At 38.1% G+C, this 27,182-nt stretch overlaps 1 protein-coding gene across 1 annotated transcript in view; it reads left to right on the forward strand.

The window, feature by feature from the left end:
• Positions 1-27,182, forward strand: part of COBL (cordon-bleu WH2 repeat protein) — a 156,370-nt gene that overhangs the window by 114,122 nt on the left and 15,066 nt on the right. The window contains 1 exon segment of the mRNA XM_050321972.1: positions 16,667-16,979. Within this exon segment, the coding sequence (XP_050177929.1) occupies positions 16,667-16,979 (313 nt within the window).

Genomic DNA, 27,182 nt, shown 5'->3' on the forward strand with positions numbered 1-27,182 from the left:
AAATACATTTTGTATATTCAGGATTTATCTGCACAACCAAACAGCTTGTTCAAATACTGTCCTTTATGGTAAGATATCTGGGGTGAAAATCAAAAAAACAAACAAACAAAAAAGGAAAATATCATTGAGCCCTTTCAGCAGGACAAGTAAACACACAGTTAACTTATAAATCAAGACAAATTCCAGTGTTACAAATCCATTGTCATTGACATCCAGTGCTCTTAGGGAATAAGGATAGATGTTTAATTTATTATTAGATGTTTAATTTATTTTTAAACCCATTCTGATGGATGTGCTCAACCCGTACAAAATCCAGTGAATTAGGAACAGGTTAAACTTCCTGGAGCACAGGATTTTGCTGGCCACCAGAGGGAGCCAGTGTTGTCCGAGAGCCGCGGTAGGGAGCAAGCAAGAATAATGTTAAAGGTGAATTTTAACCTAATAGATCTCACACTTGCATAAAGTTTTTCAGTTCTTAGTCATTTCAGAGTCATTTTTTTCAGCAACTAGAAAGAAAAAATAATTGTTTTCTAGATTTTTTTTTTAATCAATCTCATCACAAATAAGAAAATGAAATAAGAAAATAAAGTCATTTGCAGGTGATGCCACTGTGATGGCATCTTCCAGGTGCGCGCTCAAATTTTTGCTCTAAGCATTTTTGCAGAGGGTGGTGGCATATTGGGTTGGCTATTATATTGCATAGATATTGTCTCTATATCTATGGCAGCTGTGTCCAAGGTGTGGTAATTAGCACATATAGTTGGTATATGTACTTAAGAAGTGCATAGGAGTAGGTCAGGTTTAGTGCCAGTATAAAAAGAATGTGTTCTGCTAGAAGGATTTTATCAGCTTGAGTCTTAGCATTTTAAAAGCATAACCAGATTGGTTTAGCATCCATCCTCTTTCACAGACAAATGACTTCATTACCAACAATTCAGAGACTAAAATCTAGAATTCAGAGATTCTCAAAACATCCTTAAATATCTTTTCTGCATTTAATGCTTGATTTTTTTTTCTTACAATTGGAATTTTTGAGGATTGAAATGAATATTGTCTTTCCCACTGAGCAGGTTGATTTTTTCTTTCCTTTTCTAGTGACAGGGCTGTAGAATACTAAACTTTGAACTCATTCCATTTTTATCTTCAGAAAACATGCTACTGGTCCAGCACTGAGACTTATCCTGGGCATGTAAAATACAGAGAGAATATTCTAAATATATTAATGGGAAAATGATGTATTTCTCTTTCTTTCTATTTTAACTGGAATCTAGAGTGCTCCAATAAGGGCCAGCCAAGAGAGAATGATTGGTAGAGAAATCATTCAGTTCATACTGTATGATGGATTGCAAAGACCCATAATGATTTGTTTATTAAACATATCGCCATCCAATATATTATATGCCCATCATCTGTCTCTCTATTCTGCTTTTTCAAAGTAAACTGTGTGGTCATGATTCTCATATCCTCATGATTTATGTTTACAGCCACTTTAAGCCCTCTATTGTTCTGTCCCAGCGTAAAAGTGCTTCTTTTTGAGATTTGGGCCATGTGTGTATGTATGACGGCAGTTCTGTCTTCAGAGCTTGGCTTCCAGTCACTACCATGACTCTCAATATATATTTAGTACATGCAGTAGGCACCATTTAATTTTCCATACTAAAATACATGTTATTTTAGAAGACAAAATGTAACTTATTCCATCCCTTGAAAATTACAGCCATGTTGTTCTCTGATGTCATTGCAAAACTATGGACTCCCCCTCAAGGACAGTGAAACAAAATTGCTGTCACTGTTATTTATGTGTTATTCACACTTCTTATTCATAAGCTGTTCTAACACCTGTATGGCTAGAGAAGTCCACTGCTAAAATTCATAGGAAGTTGACAAAACAAAAAGTGACATAATTATTCTTTGTTTATCCAGAAGAGTTTACCCATAATAAAAGCTGGTTTTTACTGAGATGGAGAAGGGGGAAGGTGATCTTCTGTACTTCTCTTCAAGAATCGGCTCCTTTATTCCTTGTTTATTGCAAATTCTTCTGTAATGCTCTGGCTTGAAGTGGTAAATGGCTGTTGAAAATATCAAACCCAGTAGAAAGAATTAAGCTGATAACATACTGAATAGGTATCAACTACTGGGTCCTTTATATTCCTTCAATGAATCTTGACCATAAAAGATTTTTTTTTTTTCCTGTTCACTTCTAATAAGAAAATTGTAAATTTGGGTCACCAAATCTTCTTCATTTTCTTATGCCTTGAGTAAGTTCTAAAGAGGGAGACTGAGTCCTGGGTACAGCTAACACTGGTTTGAAAGGGGGTGTATTTTGTATTCCCTTGCATCTTCACTCTGCTGCCTGCCTGTATTGGAAATAAAACTCGTGATTTTGGAAACTTTGAGCCAAAAGTCAGTCTGACTGTAAGGGAGCACAATTATTTTGAATATTCAAAGAAAATATTTTCTGATTACCTAAGTATGGGACTGGACCCCAATGAATCAAATAATTTTTCTAGCCTCAATATTAGGGTTTTGACTGGTTATTTAACTGTTTCATGGAACGTGGAATAAACCTTAGCTTCATTTCTTATCCTTACTAAATGTCAAGACATTTCTCTTCTAATTCCCTTGCAGACCAGCTTTGCAATCTGCAAGTGGTCTGTGGATAAACTGTGAATGTTTCTTCAAAGTGAAACCAAATTCCCAATTTTCCTCTTCCTTAGTCAAAATAAGAGCAGTTCAATTGTGGGAGCAGTACCTTTCATAACTGAGTGGCATCTTAAACATACTCTGCTGTCCTTGAATGGTAGAATATGAGGAAATCATCACACCCACACAAATAGAGCTACTCACACTTTATCAGTAACAAGCAGGACTAAATAGCAGTGTTCAGCCAAATACATGCATGTGATACAAGTGTGAGAAGTTTCATCCTGAGTATGAATTTGAATTTACACTAGGTGTGCACATTAGGTATGGACCAAATCAAACTGAAGGTTGGTATTTGACAGGGCATTTAAATATGGAGTGCAAGATCCTATTGATTCAAATGCAGGCAATGCACAGGGAGCTACAGAAAGCAAACTGTTGAAAATTTTTGTATTCTCTGTTCGAGGTAGATGATAATTCTCATACCAAAGTGCTTTTCCATCCTTAGAGATGCTCATACTCAGCTTTTCCTATTACCACTTCTAAGTCAGTAAACACTGACTAAAATGCCTGCCTGCTTTCTTCTAAGAAATTGAGAATTCTGGCCATGCACATTCACTTCTGGGTTCTAGGGCCTGAGGGAGCAAAAGGCTGAGAGCAGAGACAGCGTCTCTTTTGTCAGCTCCTTTTGTGGATTCCATAATTGGTTCCTGGCATGGATAAAATAATTACTTTCTAACCTACTGTACCATAAGCAAAGGTGGGGTGGAGGACAAAGACATAAAATAAAAGAAGATGGAGGAAAGAATGAGAAAGGAGGACTATGCCAGAAAAATTCTGTGTTTTCTTTTAAGACTGTTGTGATTAAAAGCTGAAAATAAAGTTGTTAAATATATGGTAACTTCCCATAAACAGTGAAAGACTGGTAGGGGAGTATCTACTTACCTGTTAGATCAAGCAAAACAATTTTTCCACTTCAAGCATCTAATAGAAATTATTATTGATTTCTGATTTTTAAAATGCGGGAGTTAGCATTTTTCTTCTTTTCTTCCATGTTTGTTTGGGTTTTTTTCCTCAGTTTTGTCACTTGACAAGGAGTTAAAAACTAAAAGGGAAAACATTTTTACAGTTTGTAAAAGCACGAAAATTAATAGAGAAATAATTTCAATGTTTTTTCTTAACTAAGTCAAAACATGAAACAGATCTATTTTTAAGATGCGCCTATAGGTGAAACAGTCAAGACTTCAATGAATATATTTCTTAAATTATAAGAATTATGAATAATTATTTAAGAATTATAAAGACTGTAAGAAAAAATAATTACTGGCTTTAAGTTAAAGTTAAGAGCTTTCTTTGCTTGACTTTTACCTGTAAGAGATGGAGCATTTTGGGAGGTAAACAGACTCTTTCATCGCTTGTTCTCCAGAAGGCTTCACAGTGGACTGCTAAGGAGTGTAGAAGGGTTATCCTGTATAATTTTCAGGTGTTGCTGGAAGGAGATGATACTTTGGGGTCTACTGCATGAATGCCTTGGTATTTTGGTTTTGTTCTGAAACCGTTTTTGGATACTACCAGTCTCAAATGTGTTAAATCAATGCTCAGGAGTGACACAAATTATTTTTACCAGGTAAACCACTTTTTCCCAAAAAAATAAGAAACTACCTTCCCCCCCATCCCCCGAAGAGATCTTAGTTCAATTAAGCACAATGTATATGAACATTTTGTTGATTATTTATAGTTTAAAAGTGTATTTTTCTACTTCTAAAACCTTCTCTACTTTCCTTTAGAACACGAGAACAATATGCTGATTAACTGACCAGCCAGTTAAAGAAACTTAGAGTTTTAAGTGTTCAAGTATTCAAAATGAAAACATTTGGTTAAAAAAAAAAAAAAAAAGCATGCATATGCTGTAATTTGCTTGTTTGCTCCACTTCCTTGTGGACATACCTAGCTTCCTCTGTACCTGGCAGCTTTCCTGTTCTGTATTCATCACACTAATCAATGGGATTCAGATGTTCCTGAAATAAAATCATTTGCCTTCAGTCTGCTCTTACAAAGGACACAGACTGTACTAAAAAGGCTTTTCTTCACTTTCAGAGTGCATTAAATACATGCCACTGTTCATAATACAAGGCTTTGGCAATGTATCGATTGCATTCTTTTACACAAAAAATCCTTGCGCAGGGAAACTCCTTGAGTTCTTTTCCACAGAGTTAAATTAGTGCCTGTGAGAAAATTAGCAGACTGAGAGCAATTGAGACAGAAGTCTTTAAACTTACGTGCTGTAATGGGAGGAGTAGTAACAAAACACTAGCATGATTCTGTGCTGGTTTGATAGGGTCTCTCTTAAGGTGACTGGAGAGTTTAATAATTCCATGATGAAATTATGAGCAATCAGGAGAATTAAGGTAATGTTTGAGCATTACTGTACAAACTGTACTGTACAAAGTGAAACAGTGGCCAGTCACACCTGCTAAAAATTTTCCCAACACAAACCTTGGGCAGAGATTTTAGGGAAAAAAAATTAAATGGTTCTTTGGAGTTTAAAAGAGGAGGTTTCTTTTTCTTTTTTTCTTTTTTTTTTTTTTTTAGTTAGGGATAAAAATGGAAAAGAGAGAGGATAATAATGGATAAAAAAAGGAAAAAATAAATTGATATGACAGTCACAGAAGGTTGAAACTCTTGCTTTTCAAAACCAAAATACATGTTTGGATTTGAGAATTTTTCCTTTTTTTTGTTGGTTTTTTGTTTTGTTTTGTTTTGGGGTTTTTTTGTTGTTTCTGTTTTGGTTTTTTTGTTTGTTTTGGTTTTTTGTTTGTTTGTGGTTTTTGTTTTTATTATTATTTATTTTTATTTTTATTCTTCAGTTTCTTCCTCCCTTCACCCAGACCTCACAAGTAATTCCTTAAACATTCCTTTTGAACTTCTGCATTAATGACTAAGTTCCCTGGTATCTAAACCCCACCATGCTCTGGGTTGAAGCTTTCTTATTGTTTATAGCATCCTTCCCCCAGGTATCCCTGGTACATAATAATGTATGTCAGCACATATATGAAGAAAGTCTCCTTGCTCTGTCCTTCTACCTCCTTATTAAACTTTTGGAACTGAACTTTAGACTGTTATCTTTCCTGACTCTTTCAGGAGAAGCTGGTAGCCAGTTTAAAAGTTACTGGAGGGTTTCACAGACAAACTTAAAACCTACAAGAGGGTGACCTTCTCGGCCTAATTTCTGTAGGAACTGAGGCTAAAAAGAAAGAAACTCAAAGACATTTACAAATTTCCTAAGGAAAAATGACCTTTTATGCTGATCCTGTTTAAGCCCATTAACTCAGGTGAAAAATTCCCCAAACTAGCTTGTCTGTTTTGAGAGTATGATCATAGTGAACCTTCAAATTCTAGAAATGGCCCTGCTCCAGCAAACCACTTAAGCATGCTTAATCAGGTACCCCATTATACAGCATGCACATTATTATTGAATGAACTGTGTAAATGAAAGCCTTAAAATGCTTCACATGAATAAAAATGCAGACAAATTTTCCCTGTGGGGATTCATCCCATGCAGGAGATATCTGCAGCTTTGCATTTTAATCAGTGAACGGTCTGATCCTGCTCATGTTGAAGTCAGTGGCAAAACTAACTGCTGCAGTGGAAGCAGGATCTGATAGTAACAGCACATAATATGATAGGGGAGAATTTATTCCAAGTGGGTGTTCAGATGATGACCCATTTCTTGCATCAGGCTATTGTTCACCAGAGCACCAGAGAAGGCAGTGCCATTAACATTTTACTATCTGCAAATCAGTACAAAGCTTAACATCCAGTTACCACTCTTGCATGTTTGCATTTCTTCAAGTTAATAGGGAAAGAGAGCCCCAGGCAAAGCATGATTGATGAGATAATTGACTTCACAAGAGGACTGTGGAAAAGCAGGCCAAATTCAGCTCTGACTTAAGCATTCCTATCTCTGCTTATGTCTGAAATAATCTGATGTATTCCATCTGCCATCAAAGAGGAGTGGTGGCATGGCAGCAGTGCTCTTCTGTGAGCATTTTTTCCTCTACCTGTCCAATATTTATTACTTATTACTTATTACTAGCCCTTATTACTGGGCTCCCAGGAGGAGCTTCAATGTACACTTCTGAAAAAAATAACTTCATGGCTAAAGTGTGAGGTGGAATTCATAGAATCAAAGAATCCTAAAATGGTTTGGATTGGAAGGAACCTTAAAGATCGTCTATAGTCTAACCACCTTGCCATGGGCAGGGATACATTCCATTAAACTAGGTTGCTCAAAGCCCCTGGCTTTGAGTGCTTGCAGTGCTGGGGCATCCACAACTTCTCTAAGCAACCTGTTCTGGTGTCACAATAAAGAATTTCTTCCTAATGTATACCTACCCTCTTCCAGTTTAAAGTCATTTTCCCTAGTCCTATCACTGCATATCCTTGTAAAAAGTCCCTCTACAGCTCTGTTTTAAGGCCTCCTTTTAAAGAACTAGAAGGTCCTATGAGGTCTTCCCAGAGCCTTCTTTTTTCCAAGCTGAACAAACCCAGCTCTTTCAGTCTGTGTTCATAGAAGAGGTGCTGCAGTACTCTGATCATCTTCGTGGCCCTCTTCTGGACTCACGATACCCTGCATTTGATTCTTGCTCCATGCTGTGGTTGCTTGGCTATGTCTGTGTCACTGAAGAAGTCTGTCTCTTGCTATCCTTCCATACAACCAGTTGCCTCTATGGGCTTCTGCAGCATGTCTGCAGCTGTTTCCTGCTAGCATAGACCCATGGGGCCTGGCAGTGTTTTAGCTGGTGAGTGCGATTGGCATGCGCTCTCCTGGCCTCACTGTTCTTGGCTTGCCCACATCCCAGCACAGGAGTCTGATCTTCACAGTGCCTAGGAAACGTCCTTTGAGAATGGTACAGTGCCTTTGTGGAGGATACTGCACAAGATCTGCAGGGAGATGCTCCAGTCCTCGCTTTAGTTCCATGCAAGAATAATTTTTTCTTTACTGAGCAGTTTCAGAAGCCAAACTGTCTTAGCGACGAGAAGTGTTCAGATACTCCAAGTAGTTTCTCTCCAGGTATATACTTTTATTGACATCATTGGATGTCTTTCAGCTATGGGAAATAAAATAGCAGAGTAATCGAGTGTGAATGTGGAGTAAAATGTATAATAACTAAACTTGGAAAAGAAACATGCTCTTCTAGGTTAAAATATTTCTGGAAATATAGTTGCCAAAGTAAACCACCAGCCAGAGTTTGTTGAAAAGCCTCTTGGAGAGGGAAGCAGATATTCCATTGATCAGGAGGTCCAAGAGGAGTCAGGTAATGTACATAAAAAGAGGTCAGAATAGAGCTTTGTGTCTTTTTAGTATGGTGGTGTATGAAAATGTTTTCATATTTAAATTTGGAGCTAGCTGTTGAAAATCTTCTGTGTAGGCCTTTACATTATTGGTGGTTTGGCTGAAGTATGTTTTGGCCAATTAAATGAAGTTGGTTTGTGCCATTCTAATTGTAAGTTAGAGAGGTGGTTTGTGCATGAAAAAATTTTCTCAGGGCTCTGTCTGACTTTGGATTGTACTATAAGTACTATCCTATTAAAAGGTAGAAAGAGATGTAAAGGGAAATGATGGATGCACTGATGGGGGAACTGAAGGGTGACATCACATATCTGAATGGACTGAGATAGTCTGAGGGTGGGTAGGAAAAAAATTTGCAAGAGTGATGAAAACCCTTTTTGTTAACTCCAGCCTGGAGTTCCCTCTTACCTTTTGGTATTGAGCAAAACCAGTATTTGTTGCCATGACTGCCTAGTAAGTCTGCATTGATAGGAAGGTTTTTTCTTATTTGTGCAGCAGTTCTCAGTAGAAGTGCTTCTGTGCCTAAGGCAGGTATACTTTGTGCCCATAAATAGAGAGTAACTGCTCAATTTTTTTTTATTTTCATATTTTTTAGCTGTTTAATACCTAATTGTTTTAGTAATAGATTATTATAGATTGACCTGATTATCTTCTACCCTCCCTAACTTTTAAATCACTTTTAATTAGAAATAAATACAAAGCTGTGAGTGGAATGGTGTGCCTGTACTATGGAAAAGAGCTCTTAAATCTCAAAATTGTGTATGTACATGTGTGTATGTCTATTTGGTTTAGGGTTGGGTTTTTGTGTCTCTTTGCTAAGTTTGGTGGCAGCTAGTTGCTGGGCAAGGAAAGTATAATTACAATTCAAAAGGTTTTATGTTTTTCTCCCCTGGATTACGCTATAAATACAAAACTGTAGTAGAGATTTTATGGAAATGTTAACAGGCAAAGTAAGGATGAGAACTGATACAGAGTGCACTGGGGGAAAAAGATGGTGAAGTTTAAAAGTTGAGCAAATAGCCATTTTTCTGTGGTCTTAAAAATCACCTAATAAAACATTCTTTTATTGCATAGACACACTAATCATTTCTGGGTTTAATCATTACACTGCATTTGCTTTTCATGCAATTTTATAGAGTGTGTTCTCTAAGGTGGCTCATGAAAATCACCTTCACAGTCCATTTGTTTAGAGTCTGAAGTGTGCATGAATGGAAGCCGACCACCTCTGTAAAGGATGCAAATTGCCCAAATCTATCACTTAAGACTAATAATTTGCAGAAAAATGTGGAGAGTGGTTTATTTCTTCACCAGGCTCATTATATTGTGCAGTCTCTGGTTTTAGATCTAGATTTTCCTTTCCCTCTATGCCTCCGAAGAGCCCTGTTACTTAACTCGGCGAGTTACCAGTGTTACACGTGGTGATTTATGAAATGCAAGTCTGAAGTTATCTCTTAAATATGTTTTTATATTATCCTCCTCCTTTAACCTGCTTATTTGTAGTTTTTTTGAACTGTATGGATTATGCACACTGCCTCCTCACCCTAAATAAAGGACCATCTAAAGCCCTGAAAGCACCTTGTTTATCATTCTAGTTTGCTGTTAACCTTAGTGAACACCAGGAACTGTTGTGAAAGTCTCCCTATCATTCTTCGTTGTGTGTAAGAGGAAATGAACAATTCACACTACTGATTCATTTTCTAAAATCTGTCCTTCCCTAAGCCAAGTGGTAATGTGCTCATGTTAATCAAGGAAAGATCTACTTTGACACATGATCCTTTTTCTGTCAAAGAGCATTTTGCTCTTCGTGTCACTCTTATGACATCTGATCCCTTTGAATAAGGAAGGCTAGTTACTGGCTATGATGTAGGCTTGGCAGAGAGTCCAAACAAGTCTTTTATAAAAGCAAGGAACTAGTAGGTTCAAGAGAGTGCCAAAAAGGAGAGGATGAAAAGCAGTTTAGCAATACCAGCAGCATTCTAGGTCAAACGGGCTTTGCAGAGGTCAGAGAGGCTTTTTCAGTCACTTGAAGAAAGGATTGTGGGAAAGAAATAGGAATAATAAAGTTCAATATGTTAATTCTCCTCTGAAAATCTGCACTGTGTTAGTTCAGAAATTTTCTTTGCTTGTTTGGCAGGTGGTAAAAATAAAAGTCTGAAATGGGAGAGGGTAGCAGACATTTACTTGCAGCAGTAGTTTCCTCAGTCTTTCAAGAACCAGCAGACATTTTAGGTAGTGTCGTTTTGAGAGAGAGAGACTTCGCAATCATTTTCAGTCTATATTTGAAAAGAAAATCAAACATTAGTGCACAGACATTCACAGTTGCTTGTACATGGAAAAAACAATAGAGGGACTGGAACACTCTTCAGTTCTCATTCCCTGGCTTGATCCTATCTTGTATTGCCTTAGGAAACACCATTGCCAAAAAAGCTTTTGTAAAAGTTACAATACTTTTCTGTTGTGATATCAACTAACAACAGACAAGTTTAACCTCAAGAAAGTGCTTAACTACCCAAATTCGTAAGGCAGGTTAAATGAGTCCACATTGCATTTATTTTTCAACCATAAGAGGGTAGATCTAGGTAGCTAAGTTAACTGTCATTAGTTTGGGATTAACTGTGGAAATGCTGAAGATTCACAATTTATATCTAATAACGCTCCATTTGTAACTTTCTGATAGTATGTCTGGTGAGACGTCCTTTGCGAGTCTTTTAATTTTTTTTATTGGCTAGCATGTAAAGGAATGGATTTACTTCTGTTTACAGGATTTGTGCAGTGAGAGTGACTGCAGTTAAAGAATCTATCGGAAAACATGAGCATGGGGCATGAGACTAGGAAGGAGACTGAAAATGTCTCATTATGTGAGAATGGGGAGTCAGATGCAGAACTGGGTGAGTCAGCAACGTGCCCTTACAGTGATGAAGCACTAACCACAGACCGAGTTGCACTAGCAAGAGCACAGCCAGCAGATCAGAGAAAATGATTACTCCCCTTTATTTGGCTGCCATGAAGCCACATATGAGTCCATTGTCCAAAAGTGAGTCCAGTTATGAGTTCTCTAAAAGAAGGTACTGACGAACCAGAGCAGAGGCACCAGAGTCTGGCAGAACTCATCAAAGACATACATGAAGGTGCTGAGGAAACAGGGCTTATTCAACCTGCAGAAGGGAAGAATAAGGAGGATTTGAATGCTGTCTTGCATTGAAAAGGAAGAGTGAGCCAGACTCTTCTCTGAGATTCACTGCAAAAGGATAAGTCTGCAACAGTGACAAGTTGCAGCTAGAAATTTTTCAGTTTGACATTCAAGAAATGTTCTTAAGTGGGAGAAGCATTAGGCATTGCCCAGAGAATGATTTGTGATTTTTTCCAGGGAGGCTGTGGGGTCTTCATGCTTGGAGATTTTCAAAGCTCAGCTGCTCAAGGTCCTGAGCAACTTTGTTGAAGCCAGAAGTTATCCTTGCTTTGATGAGGACATTGAACTAGGTGACCTCCGAAGGTTCTTTCCAAATAAAATTATTCTGTGATTTTGTGACCTAAATGAGCTGAACCAACATTAAGCTGCTCTACATCCTCATTTTGGAGGAGAGCTGGAGCTGCAGAGCATGGTATCTCTCCTCAGCATTTCCTGGCCTTAACTTCAGTTTCTACAAGGCAGTTACAGGAGTTGGGAGAGAAGGAGTGCCTCAGAGCTTGAGCTGTTCCCCCACTCCTCTAATACTATTGTTAGTCTATAACAGTGGTCATTTATTTTCTCTTTGTTTCTTTTATTTTTTTTTAATAATATATGTATGAAGGCTCAAATATACTAAGAAGCATGTTGAATTAAAATAGTTTTAATTATGATAGGGAGAAGACCACTCATTCTTTCTCATACTTTAGCTGTACACTGAATGGTTTTTAACACTTATCTCTATGTACAAGTTTTTGATCAATGAGCAAACCGAGTAACAAGAACACATTGTACCTGTATGAAATCTCTTAAGTTAATCCTATGTTGTTTTCATTATCTCTGTAAATAATTGCCACCACTAATGTTTTCTTTTCCCATTTCTTCCATCAGCCTTTTTCCAAGTGGATGAAAAAAGTGCACAATTTTTTAATACTGGTCTTTGGTGATGGTCTAACTTTTTACTGCCCATACAAATAATTAGAGCAGTGTTTCTTTCTGTTGCTAGAAGTTTTAAGTACTGTCATTGAAAGAATTATGTTCTAATTTGAGGATCATTATAAGAATTATTATTCTTGAACATCAAGAAGTTTGTAGTATTTTTTTACAACTTCATTATAATAGACCATTTGAACTATGGTAAAGCAATTTTACTCCATGAAAAGAAAGTTTTTTGGCAGTGGAACAAATGATGAAAGAAATTGTAAAACAATTACCAACCTCTTAGCAAGAGTCAGATGAGCTAGAGGAACTCTATGTCTCTAAAACCCTTGTGAAGTTTAGGTTACTCATCATGTAGGGGTGAATCAACTGTTACATCTTCAGAAATGCTATTGCATATACTGTTTATGTCATTATTGAATGTGACAGTAAACCACCAGCAGTGCTGTAAAACCAGAAGGTCATAGCACTTTATGAACAGTTACAACTTACGCCCTGTGCCCATTGGACTCAGAAGGGGTGATGGCTTGGGCTTTGGTGACTGATTTTGGAAGTCCAGGTGGGATGTGCATCTTTCAAACAATTAGGTCTGATTCTAATCTCACTCAAATTCAATGATGGTTACTTTAGCAGTAGTAATCAAAGTGAGTATTTTACTCGTGGTAGTTTTTCAGCTATTGAATTAAACCTTCATTTCTGAAAGTGCTGATTTGCATTTAAACAAGGTGAGGTTTATCTGTCTCCCCATCACTGGCATTCTGTATGAGTAATGTGTACATGTATGCGATATCAAACTGCATGAGTGCAGATATGACTCCTCTAAACTCAGAGTTCAGTGTTTGCCTAATTACTTACAGACTTTTGAGATTAAAGTGACAAGATCTTTTGTTTTAAACGAGAAGCTCACATTCTTTACTCATGAGCTCTTCTCTTTCCCTCTTGATGATCATGGGCAACATTCTTGCAAACAGACACCCCCCTCTGCAAGAAAGCCTTTGTAACATGTGGTTGACCTAATTGTGCAGCGACAGTACTGCTGCTGCGAATCTGGAAAGATCCCTGCTACAGCACTCATGTGGGCTTAGCAGTGTCTGCAACCTGAAGCAGGACATAGGTAAGCAGCAATGCAGGACATTGAGGGTTTCTGTCTAGTTTCACTTGTTGGTGAGATGTCCCACAGAGATTTTAGAATGACTTTGAGACTTCTACGCCCCATTCAATATCGTGGCCCACCTGATGCCAGTGAATGGGGTCACATGTTAATTACATATTTGAAAACTCAGTCTTCTGAGGTACAGAAGAGTTTCAATAATATGTTATCTGTGGCAGTTGTTACTTGTGTGTTCAGTCCTGAAGTACTTGCTGTGTACTCTTTCTTAAACTGGATATGTCTGCATGAGGTTGTGAAGATCAGAACCTGAAAGTGTTGTAGCGTTATGAAAGAGAAAAGAGAAGCAAATGTTGAGATTTTTCTTTATTCAACCAACAAATAACCTCAGTATTTGCCATCATTGTGATCACACTGCGTTTACTGTGTGGTGGTTTTCTGCATGTGCATCCCCTCGAAGAAAAAGAATATGCAAAACTTGCAAGGCAGAATCACATCTACTACTGGATATTACCCTGTTCACCATGTAGAATTAGAAAGTTTTATAAGGTATATCCTGACTCCTGAAGTCAAGACTACTCAGAAAAGTTGAGGTAGGCTTTTTTCGTGTCACGTATCATTACCCAGTAATGCCCATCCATCTTCAGTTTGCCCCAGTGAAGACTTAATCAAGCATGTAGAAGAAAAAATAGTTCTTACTTAATCCATCAAAGAATGGCTCAAATTTAAAACAGGGGTGGTTTGGTGCTGCTCTTAGCTGAAACAAGGTTGTTAACATGACACAGAACCATCACAGTCATGCTTTATGTGTGTGCTTTCATGTTCAGACAAGTAGCCAACAACTCTGTTCAGTGCTGTGCATTAACTGTGTTAAAAATTCATGGATCTTCTCGGTGAAGATAAAAGATAGGGAAGTGCTTTGACAAACTGATAGGCTTGAAAAGGGGGGGATGTTTTGATTTTGCTTGAGTAGAAAGATGTCTGTTTGTAGTTCTGTGCTTCAGGATAAAACTGCTGTTGAATGAGGATGTTCTTTATTCTGAACTGGGTGATTCAGCTGCCAAGATCTAAACGTAACAGGGATCAACTTGCACGTGGACTCTGGTAATAAGAGAATTGTTTTTCAGTTTATTTGTCAATATGTGAGAACAATGAGCTGGAGGTGGAGATGCTGCCATAGAACAGGGAAAGACTTGAGTGTTGTTATTACTACAGTAATGCCAAGTAGGGCTGTGTGACCAAAAGGATCTAAATGCCTGAGCAGAAAAATGCAGGAAATAGTTGCAGGCAGGCAAGAAGAGGATGAGGAAATGAGAGAGACAGCTAGGGCAGAAAAGACTGCCATCCTCGTGTCAGGATCTGGGAGTAAGTGCTTTGTTATAAATTGCAGTGCCAGCTATAGGGCAGAGGTCATTCATGGCATCCAGGTGACAACAGATCTGGCCTATATTTTATAGAGGTCTCTTTGCATCAAAGTATACTGCATTGTACATTGCTTTGAAATCTTCCCATGTGCTTCCATTCTTCAACTTCCACTCTTTAAATTGATTTCTTTGCTATCCTACTTTGTCCTGGTTTTAACATATTGTTGTTTTTACTAATGTTTTGGTGGTGGGCTGTTACAGGACTTTTTTGTTTGTTTCTTCACTGTCTGTTTTGTGCGGGTTTTATTATTTGATGCTCAATGTCAAATTATTCATATTTTTGCTTCATGTTGGTGTTTTCCTAACTATAGTTCTGTCATGAACCTACTCAAATCCTTTCAGTGACACATACTTAGTTCCTGTAATTGCCTTTTAAAATGGAATGATTTCTTGGATTAAATCTAGAATCTAGAACTAATGTTACAGAAAATAAGGTCAAAGAAATCAAGTAACATTTCTTCCAAAGTTGCAATAGAGTCTTTGGATCATCTTCCATCATTAATATCAATGCCTGACAGCACTTAAAACTTTAATCATGATTTGCAACCTTCTGAATTTTATTGCTTCTGCTGTCAGAAATCAATTTCAGTACTTAATGGCATCTTGTAACCTCAGTCAAGGAGAATGTTGGCTTGATTTTTATTCTAGTTTCACTCTGAGTTTCACTGCTAAACTACACCCTTACAAAATTATCTCTGACATTCTTTGACAAAGTTGTTTTCAGTTCTCTGACTTAAAGAAAATATCTTCGTGTATACAAAATAATTCTGAAGTATTTCTCTCCATTGATAATTTTTATTGAGCTGTAACTTCATGTAAACTTCAAAAAGTTGTAGATTCTAACCATAAAATACAGTGAAGTGTACGTTTAATCTTAGTCATGCTTGTAGACTTGGGACTTCTCATGCAATTAACATTCACCACAAGTGTCTGGAAGATCAGACCATAAACTGATGTTTAATCTTTCTTTTGCTTACTGAGGTTGCAGAAGTAAATGGCACACACTTATAATTTCAAATTAAACATTTAGATTAGTCTTTATTGATTCCTTTTGATCAGGAGACGAATGTTTGAGCTTGATTCTGTCTTTCGTCACTCAATAATTTCAGGCATTGAAATTATTGACCTTGTTGGGAGTTCCCCTTTAATGGCATAATTGCATGATGGAGTCTAGAGTACATTTCTTAAAGGAAATTTAAAAAAAATTGTATTTTTTACAAAAAGCAAACAAACAAACAGACAAAAAAAACACTAAAGGGGGTAGCTCACAGGAACTAAACTAAGACAGAGTATGAGAAATTGTACTGTGTCTAATCGCTCCAAATTTGCAACTTTTAATAGAATTGAACATGCAAAGGGCATATCCCTTGATCTCCTTTAGAAGTGACTAAACATTGGGAAAGTTTCTGCTTTGGGCATGGTACTGTCTACTTTTCTGTAAATTTATTAGTAGATTTTATATGCTTTGAAAAATAGACAACTGTTATTCTCCCACATAAAGCAAAATTTGAATTGAAGGGTGGTAAAATAAGTGATACCCAGTGGACCAGCAGTACATCTAGTTTAGCAGTTCAGTATCCTGACTGGGAAATACTGCCTGTTTTTACCTGTATATAGACTTCTTATTAGAAATGTCATTACCTGTTTGACAGAATGGAAGAGGAATAGTGAGATGTTGACAGAAGGAATAACAGGAGTGATTTCGTGAACCACATCATTTAAACTTGGGTCGTCTTATTCCCCAAGAAACTGTTCCTGGAAAGTTGTTTCTTCATAGAATTAGGGAAACTGATTTGCTATGAAAGTTATAAAACCCAAACTCCACAGAACTGGCAGAGCAAATCACCTTTCCAAAAGCAAAGGACATAATTTTTGTCCCTTTTCAAATCATCTTTATCTTATATACAAGTACTGAGCTCCCTCCTACCATTTCTAATGTACTTTATGTGGGTTTTTTCCAATTACAATAGAATGGCTCTCTGATTTATGTACTGATGACTTTCAGCTAACTTTCCTTGCTGTATTTCATTTAGAGAGCCTCCTGTCTGCACATGATGATGTTTATATAGTGGATGACACAGTTCTGGAACTATCAGAGGTGGAAGAAACGGCATCAGAAAGCAGCTGTTTCGCGTCTGAGGACACCACAGAGGACTCGGGTGTTGTGAGCTCCCCATCTGACATTGTATCTTTGGATTCACAAAATGACAGTATGAAGCTGAGAGACATCAAGCTGGTCAATGGCTACATGGACTCAGCTGAGGCGGATGCGATGTATGGCACAGAGACATGCCCTGTGAAGAACGCCTCCTGCGATAGCATGGAATCTGACAGTGCTCCACAGAGGTAAATATTTACTTGCCGCCAGCTCTTGGAAAATGTCTTGCATGTCGTCCTGGTAGGGAATCATTTAAGAAAACCAACTTATACTTTCTTTTGCTGTTTCATAAACCAGTACCATTGCCAAGTGACTCCTCCCAGTGGAAAGCTCACTGCCAGATCCCCTCCAGTGACATGCTTGTAGCAACAGGCAAAGGTCACTTTTTTGTTTGAACTTGTAGTTACATTTCTTGCAAAAGACCCGCTGCCCTCCAGAGTTGATTTGTTCAAGAAGTCTGAAATAATTTTGTTACAGTTCAATTTATTTTGTATTTCTGATAGCATCTGAAGTGTTTAAAATGTTACTATATGTTGATCCAGAAAAATGACATGGAGGTCATATAATGGAAAATGCAAGCCACCGAAAGCCAGGTGGAAAAGGATTATATTCAGCGAGGTTTGGAGATTGGTTTGGGAGTGTGTGCATGCATCTATATATATATAGTCACCTACTGCTAACCTCCACTGGCATTATACCTTGGGGTGTTTTTTTCAGCATATTTCCTTTTTTTTTTTTTTCACATAAACAAACATTTTTCTGCAGTTTTTCCAAGAAAAGACGAGAACCTGGAATTTAACTAGGAACTGCCTTCAAGCACAAATGACTCTGACACTGTTTGTTTGCCAAAACTCACATAGTTGGTGGCAGAGCTGCAAAGGGAACCCAAAATTTATTGGACTTTGCAAATACAAACTGGCTAAATAGGAAGCTATGCCTCCAGCAAGGAGGGTGGCCTGGTAATACTGACAGGGATCCGTTCTGTGTGATGCTGCAAAGTCATGGGACAGGGGCCAGAAATTCCTCTGAATTCTCAGTTGACACAAAGTCTGTGCTTTCTGGTCTCTCTCCATTTAGCTGCTAATCTGTAGCCCCTTCATAAGAGTATGTATCATGACCTAGTTATTTCCTTCCACACATTTCTGAGTGAGAACTTCATCTTGGATCATGCAGTGGGTGATAACTTAGGGATGAATTAGGCCAAAGTCAGTATTTAACCTATTGGAATGATCTCAGGGTTTTTCTTTATCCGTCAGTATCAATGGGGACAAGGTCAAGCCTCACTTAGATAGTTGCTCATAGACACATTTTTCTTGTGATTTGTCCTTTTGCAGTGTCTTAGGCCATGAAGCAGTTGGAAGGATCAGATAGGCTACTATTGTAACTGCAGTTAAGATTCCAGATGTGATCCAGAAAAGTAACCCATTAATTTCAGTACATTTAGGTTGGTCCTTGTGAGGTAAATAGGCTATTCCAACTTTCCTCAAAATGCAGGATCTAGACTGGCTAGAAAAACACACATGCATTCAGTGGGGGAGGAAGAAGCATTTTGTTGAGCAAAAGACATCAAAGTAAAGCCCTGTAATAACAATACTAATCATCTGCAATTTGGGGGGAACTTTTTCTGGTTTTTTAGCCAATTAAAAGATTGATCATAGGTCATTGTGACACACTCCCTCTTGAAAGTCTCTCCCTTCAGCCAAAGATATATATTCTGTACATTTAGATTTTTCTTTGCCACACAAACACAAAATTTTTACTAGTTGGAAAGAGTGCACACAGAAGAGACAGTGAGACATTTCATTAGCTAGTCCAGCAGAACTGTTGCTTAGGGGTCTTTTGCTGAGCCAAAGGAGAGGAAGCTGGAAGGATAGTGTGGAGCATCGCCTGTTGGAGTCAGAGAGGTGGTAACAGCCCCCTCAGCTTTTGTGAGGCCAGTGCCGTAGTTTCATGTCCAACCTTTGGCCCTCAGTCCAAGTGAGAGATTGCCAACCTGGAGAGGGGTCCATAGGAGAGCCACTGAGAGGGCTGGGGCACTGGAGCATGTGGGGTATTTGGGGCAAGGGAAACAACTAGGTTGTTCACCTTGGGAAAGCAATGTGGGTAAGGAGGGACCTGATTGCAGTCTTTTCCTAAACCAAAGAAGGACTATGAGGCTTCTCATAGGATATTCTCAGGAATACACTGTGAAAGAACAGGAAACAACTGTCAGCAGCTGCCCTAAAAGAAATAAAAATTGAATATAAGGAGGAAATTCCTTAAATTGGGAACTGTTAAGCAGTGGAAGAGGTTGCGCAGAGAAGCTGAGGAATCTTCATCTCTGGAGATTCTCAGAACTCATGCAGGCAAAGCTTTGGGCAGCCTGGTCTGGCTTTGAAATTAGCCCTGCTTGGAGCAGGAGGTTGGACAAGGCTTCCAACTTATTTTTTGCTGTGCTTTATTGTGCTAAATATTTTGTATTTATCTAATATATGCATAATTATAAAAAAGTGATTTGGGATTAAAATAGGATACGGTTGTTGTTCTGTGGAGAATGCAATTTTTTTTCATAAGTACTGGGGGTTTTTTAGACTCTGGAAGGCGAAATTGCTTCGGATCGGCTTTAGTATGTGGCGAAAACTTAACATTTGTGATGTATTTTAATCTTATGTCAGCAACCACTTAGATTGACATAACAGTGATGCTGATAGTAATAACTGTTAAAATGTTATGCTCTGAATGTGCCAGTAATATTTGAAGGAAAATCTAATTCCACTCCTAACTTATCTTTGTAAACAAAACAGCTTTGAAAATTGTGCTACTCTAAATCCTTTTGAGGTCAAGTTACTGAGTTTTCAAAAACCACTTCCTAAGTGTAGAAGGAAGGAAAAAATAGTTTTTTAAACCTTTTTGCATGAAATTCTTTTTTTAATCAGATATAAATCAATTCTGAGTACAATTTTGGGTACAGCCAAATCTGGAGAACATCAGTTTCCACTTCCACTGTCAGAACAGCTGCCACCCCACTAATAAAATGTGTCAGGACTCTGAAATTGTACATAGTTCTTTGATGAACAGGCTGCTTTCAGGACCAAACCAGCCTCTTAAATCCCCAGACAAGTCAAAATGCGCTTCATGTGAATACTTGATACCAAGCTATTCAGAGCTTTAAATATATTTCATAAGCTACAAAACTTGAATGAAAATTTTACGCAGAGTTTATTAATTCCTTTCTATCTTCTTCTTGGTACAGTAGTGATCCATGTACCAAGATCTAACTCAATTCTAAAAGGAAGATAACAACAAAGAAATTGGAAGAACATGTTGCTACTGTAAAGTACCGGTGGTTAGCAGCAGTGAATCTGAGTCCTCCTTGAAGCTGAGCACTACTGAAGCCAGAAATTTTATTTAGTGACTAATTTGGCCAAGGCATGGAAAAAAAAGGTTAATAAGAGTAATGGAAACATTTAGCTTGTCATTTTAAATTGTAAAGCTGACTAAAACTTGGGCTTTTCACCCAGTGAAATAACAAATTCCTAAGGTTTTATAATTCTGTGTACTAAAATCATTTTGTACTCTCTGGGTTGTGTAAAGTATCCTTAAAGTGGAAGCAAATTATATTTAGAGTGTGAAAGGCTATAAAAAAGTCCAGGTAGTATTTTGCACATGCAAATGTAAAGAACTGCAGTGAAGAGCAGAATCAAGTCCACAGTTCTTACCTACATTTGGTCCAGAGGCTTAACCTGTGCTCCAAGAGATCAAGAATATTTTACCATGTTACTTACTTTAGTTAATTGCATATTTACTTTTAAATTCATTTTTCTTCAAGTTTCTGGAATTGTTTACTTGGTGTCCTGGGTGATCTCTGTGTGACTGAAATGCCTGATAGCATCAGAATATCACATCAGGGTCTTCATGTGCTGAAGTCAAGGAAACTTGTGAGCATTTAAGGATATAGTCTTCGACATGCGATAGGTTTGTCAGCACATAGCAGGATAATAGTATGTCCGGGTCGGAAATGGCATGTACCACAGGCTTTGCACACGCAGAAATGATAGCCACAGCAGAGCTCAGATCTCATTCAGTTCCCAGAGCATGGAAACAGAAATTTCTGAAAGAAGGTACATGGATTTTAGGGTTTCCAACCTGGGGTCTTTGCTCTATGGTTTTGTTTTCCAGTTCATGGGGGCAACTTGCAAGTGCACTATTTTTTGTTTGGTTTGGTTTGGTTTTAGGATTCTTCTTCAAGCAATAGTGATCTAAATACACATATTAATTAGCAATTAGAATATCAAAACAAGTGTCAAAACACTCTACCCTTAGCTCTGCCTCTAACCTCTTAAACCAACTTGGTCTCTGCCCATGATACCCCCTTCTGCCAGTGACTGTTTTTTTATGGTAAAAACCATAACGCAGCTATCGTATCTCATGATCCATTTGTACAGTGCCTGGTGGAGCAGAACCCAGACTTCAGCTGGAGGTGCCAAGGGCTAAACCTTATAAATAGTTGACTAGATGCAATGTTTGACTGTGAATGTTTTAATATTAACTGCTGACTCTGAACGTTGTACTGCACAGTTCTCTTTATTCATCTCCTGTCTTACGGTTGATGTCTTTGTGTTATGTATCTGTTCACCAAATTTTAATATATAGTGTTAAATGAGTAACAAGAAAACCACAGAGAAGCTGAAATGTTGCTTATGTAGCAGTAAGTACATCTCATGATCTCACAGTGTTGCAACCCTGTCCTCCCATACCCCCTCTTTTCCCATCCCTTGTGTGGTGTCATCACGCAAGCTCCTAGGGGCAGGGATCAGACAATTTTATATGCCTATAAAGCATCATGCACACCTACTGTCTGGAGCTTTATAAATAATTACACATTAAAAATTATGTTAAAACAATATTATTAGGGATGCTAGGTCACACGCTCAAAATTAAGTAACTTTATTATTAAGGCTCTCTGTGTAACCTTAGATTCCCCCCTTTAACCTTAATTCCCTCCCCTTTTGGACAGCATGATAACGTCACTAAAGTTAAAGTGGTATTCAATTTTTGTTTTCTTTTCTTTCGAAGTTTCAGAGCTCAGTTAATAAAACAAATAAACTACCATTTACTCAGTTCAAATGCTGTTCTGGAAACAGGACTATTTAATTTCCTTTTGCTCTTTTTATCTTTCTTGTCTCACTAGTATCCACATGCCGTGTAGACTTTAATTCATTTCTCTGCACAGTGGTCACATGGTATGAGGAGGTGGCATTATTCTGTTTTAGAGAAGGAGAGGTGATGGGCAGAGAGTCAAAGCAGAGTGGTGAACAGTTACACCATGCAGGACCAGCTTTTTTCAGAGAATTGAGCATTAAACAGAATTTCATATATCCGAATGCAGCTCTCCTTTTCCTCCAAATGCAGTTCTTGGAAGACATTTAAATGTTTTGGCTGAAATAAAATAATAGTATGATCACGGGCATGATATAAATTGTCATTTGGACTGTCACCTGACAAAGATGTGTAGTTTCTCAAATTTATAAGCAATTGAAATCAAGGTTTTAAAAGGGTCATAGAAGTAGCTGATTCCACTGACCTCTCTCAGAGCAGGATAAACACTTTAAAATACAAGACATTTTTTTTAAATTTTGAAAAGGTTTTAATTGTACTGCAATGTTTAAAAACTAAAAATATTTTAAAATGTAAAGGGAACTTTGTAGTTATAAAGCTAAATAAATACAGACTTGTGTGGGACAAGAAGATAAAATACCTTCCGAAGGTCTGAAAGGGATTTTCCACTCCCTTGAGTGTCTGTTTCAGTAGCCATGAGAGAGGAATATTTTTTCACGTACAGCTAGTGGAAGACATCGGGTGGGGGTGGGGGAACCCTCCAGAGATCAGTTCATGCTGTGGGTCTGGACAGAGATAATCCCATTTCCTCCTTTTCTCTTGGAAGAATTTGTTACCTTTGGCTCTGGTCAGGATTGCTGAAGCTACTGGGAGGAGATGAGTGCTCTCAGTTACCAACCTGAGAAGTACTTGCTGTTTGCTACTAAATTGTAAGGGTTTGATGAGTTAGTTTAAAACAAAAGCTTGAAACTATAGGGGTGGGTGAACTTGTTCTGCTTAATTTTCAATGCATTCAAATTCAAATGTTACAGGGTTTTGTATTCCGCTTGGGAAAGACAGGAGAGGAGGAGAAGTCAGTAAATGGAGAGAATTCAGCGGCCAAGCTGGTCAGAGGAAATAAAAATAGTGAGTAGCAGAAGGCAGGCAGGAAGGAAAGAGGAAAACTGCAATGAAAAAATAGGAGTGTATTTTTGTATTATATATACCTCTGTGCAGAGACACATTCTGTACAATTACATGTCACTTGTAACTATCTCTGAGAAATAGGAGAAAGTTTTATTCTGTTATTTCTCTATAGAATAGGTCTTATTTTAACTGAGTAGGCACATTTTACCTTTTTGAAAACTGTTTTAAGGACTAAGAAAGTAGATAAAGGGTTAAAGTGACAGGGAGAACTTCAGGGGTGAAAAATTATTTATTAACGCCCAGATGTCTAACAGATTTGTAAGCCTGTGCCTCTTACATAGTTTTCCTTCCTTATCTCTGGCTTTCCCTTTCCCCTTGTTCCAGAAAACTCTTTTAATTTTGAATAACCTCATGCACTTTTTTTACTGGCAGAACTTCATGTAGGGAAGAAATTAAGGATATTATGGTTAAGTAATAGATACAGTTTTTATAGAGCAAGAATACAGATTAGCCTTTCTGTTAAACTCATCCACTGGAAAAATGCTGTATACTTTGGAACCGTAGAATATTTTAAATAGCAGAGAGCAGCTTGAGTTGCTAAAGGTGTAGTGCTGTCTTCTGGAGAGAAAGGCTCTGGTCCTTGCTCTGTTTCTAATTTTTCTGCGTAAACCAAGAGAAGTTATTTAACTGTGCCATCTTTTGACTTGCAGTATAATATTGCACAGGTGATGTGGCTGTATTAAGATTTAAATCATGCAAGTCCACTTTCCTGACTATTTCTGGCAACGCTGTCCGCCTGCAGGCTTTCCTGTTGAGAAGCTGTTGCCAGAGCCCCGTGCGAGGAGGGGGTGGTGGGGGCATGCTCATGCTTCCAGCTGTACAGCAACTTACAACCTGCTGCGTATGCAGCAGGGCCCTGGAACTGACATATGTCGTGGCACTCTGGAAGCTTAAAATCACCCTGGTATGTCTCAAACTTAGAGATTTCTAGCACTAAAACACAAAATGATGCTACTCAAAAGCATTTTCATTTGCTTTCTGTTAGGTTCTTGACCAGTAACCATGGAGGAGAACCATGGTAAAAGGACCATAAACTGAGCTGCTGTTGAAAAATTACTTCATTTTCCTCCTCACCTATATTTGCAAGTTCTTATTGTTAATTGGGTGGTAGTATATCTGCAGATACGGCTGGACCTGTGTATTACAGGATTAAAACATAGTTTAATTCAATTTCTGATGATTTTAATTCAGCATAGGTACAAATCCAGTGTAAAGATCTTTGTGAGTTTGATGTAGTCCCACAGAACTAAAAACAGAACACAAACTAAAAAACTTGGAATGGAAATAATCCCTGTACCTTGCTCTCAAAAATATGTGCAGCTTTTTTTTATTGCTCATCTAAAAACATAACAAGCAAGGTTATCTGGCATTCAGCAGTTCATGACCATGTGCGTTTTCCCTTTCCTAAGTGCCTGCCACTTTCAAAAATCTTGCATCAAAGATGACTTGCCTGTGTCACCAGTCCTAAGTTTGCTGTTCAGTCTACAACTTTTGAATTTTAACAGGCTTGGGTTAAAAATTTACGCTCAAGTTCACAGGAAGCAGTAGAAATCAACAATATTCCTGATCAGGTCATGGCTTAGGTGAGCTGCTCTCCTGCTGCTGTTACATTCCTTCCTTGAAAGGAAATGAAAAAAAAAGTTACCTAGCCTAAGAAATGCAAAGAATAGAAACATAGTCCTTAGGACTGTATAAACCACTGGTTAATCTGAACACAGTTATGTCCACTTTTGAAGAATACTTTGTTGCCTCACTCACAAAAATAAAGATATAAACAACCTGACTTTACTTAATGCTTTCTTTCTGGCTTGAATAGTTTTCAAAAAGCTTCAGCCATACTTCCTACTACTTAAAATCGTTGAGCATCAGTCTTGTCTCTAATACCCACCTTAATATATACACGAGGTAGAAGCATTTCTCTTTCCAGCATTTGTGTAAGAGGTGAATATCGTGGATTCATTTTAAAGAGGACAGATTTGGACACATACAGATGGATTAATGTAAGTCCCCAGTAGCAGACTGGGAGGACTGTCAGAGCTGGGAGGAGAGCCTGGATGCTCCAAAGTCCAGTCTGGAGTAACCATATCAGGTATTCCATGTGGGTCAGTCCCTCTTAGCTGCCCAAGACACATGTGAGAAGTTGAATGCTCTCAGTGTTCATTGAACTGCCTCATAGCTGTTATTACATTCTTGTGTGTCCTACTGCAGAGTGTGTCTGTGTGTATTTGACTGACTTGCAATGGGTCTGTCCCCCTTCTCTTCTGTTACTGCTCCCTAGTAACAGATTCACAGGAGCCATGTTCTCAAGTCTTTCATGTAGCTAGTACTGTGCAGAGAGTGAGATTTCAAATTGTATTCGGTTAAACTGAGACATGTCTACTGCTGTTTCTTCTTACCTGCTGCCACTCAGGTATAATGTGGGTTTCCCTGTCTTCCATGTTATGTCTACCAGCCCCAGACAGATGTCTTGAATATCCTACAGCGTTTAAAATGGCACCAAGTGCCTGTGTTTAGATAATTGAATGTCTTCCTCAGTCCCTTCTCTGCAGTGTGCATGGATCTGTGCTGTATTTCAACAGTTATGGTAGGGGATGTGGTCTGTACCTCTGGGACCATACATGAGGTTCACTAGAACTCCCAGGAGGTGCTCAGAGAAACTTGGGTCAGTTTTGTCATTTGTAGACCCACGGTTAAAGCTGCTCTAACTATAACAAAGTGGCAGCTTGTCTCATTGCAAATCTCCTGTCTTACCACTGGTTTGGGTTTATTTTCATGCAGCATTTCCAGCTAGTTTTATCAGAGCATTTTCTCTCCTTATTAGAATGTAAACTTTCTCGTAAATGCCTGTCTCCCATGGCACTAATCTGGTAAAACACTGCTGTAAGTTTCATTTTGTCTCCAACTGTGCAAATGACTGCCGAGGAGCAATTAGGAGTTGTAGCCTGAGCTCAGTGGAACATTAAATGCTGTAGTTTAGTAGTCACTTTGCTCCATTCTGTGCTCTTGCACAAATCTCTGCTAATCTACATAAGTAATATGTGCACAGGCTTCCTGGAACTGCACACATTTGCCATTTCGAGTTTAGTCTAAATACTCACCAATACTGTATTTTTAACACCTCACGTTGTACCAAAAAGGCAGCATAAAGGTTATCGAGTTCCTCCCAAAGCCAAAAAAAAACCCCAAACGGGTATGGGAAAATGCCACTAGCAATGTTTATCCAGAATGTAAAACCTGATATCAAAATAAGTCATATTTTTCTTGGATTCTGACCAAAAGAGAGCTGTCAACAAAAGAAAAGTATATAGGGTTAGAAGGGAGGAAGGCTATGGAAAAAAAAAAAAATAGAGTCCCTTTTGTTTTCCTTTTCCTGTGAGAAAGAGTCTTCTTAGTCATATTTGTAAGTCATGCAAGCTACTGGAAACTACCAGACCTTCACCTCACAAAACACATATCCCATTTTAAAATCTCAATGATAAGAATTTTAAGAAAAACCCTTTTGTTTAATCTTTGCCTTCTGGCTTACTTTGTATGTGAATTTGGAGATGCGTTGAACAGCAGCTCTTTTAGAGATTTAGAAATGCAAAATCTGCTTTTGCTGAAGCTGCCTCTGTGACAGCACATAAGAATCCTTTCATTTTCACTGCATTGTTCCCTTTCCTTCAGAAAAATTCTGTGAATTGGATATTATTTTCCCAGTTGTCTAGATAAGGAGATGGAAGCAGAGACTGAGAGGTAAATTATGTATAGTCAGTGCATAAGTGTAGAGGATTAATGAAAGAGACCTCTGCTGACTGTTGTGCCCAGCAGAGAGGGTAATTTTGCTATAAGGTGTCATTGAAAGATTCCCACTGATAGATGTGAGAAAAGAACTGGTCAGTGCAATGGGCCTGCACTCTGTATTTGGAGTCCAGGAATGCTTGTTCCCATCCCAAATATGTTCTTCTAGATAAATTGTCCATAAAATTCTCAACTTAATAGTCTTTCTTATTTCCTGTAAAAAGCCCAGCACAGGCAACCTTAGTAGTACAGATTTTAGCTGTATTGTAGAATGATCAGGCACTGAAAAAGTGGTGAGCTGGCATGGCCTTTTTGGAATATAAGTCTTG

The sequence above is a fragment of the Myiozetetes cayanensis genome, unplaced genomic scaffold (assembly GCF_022539395.1).
Source record: "Myiozetetes cayanensis isolate MyiCay16 unplaced genomic scaffold, myiCay2020 scf1, whole genome shotgun sequence".
Classification (NCBI taxonomy): domain Eukaryota; kingdom Metazoa; phylum Chordata; class Aves; order Passeriformes; family Tyrannidae; genus Myiozetetes; species Myiozetetes cayanensis.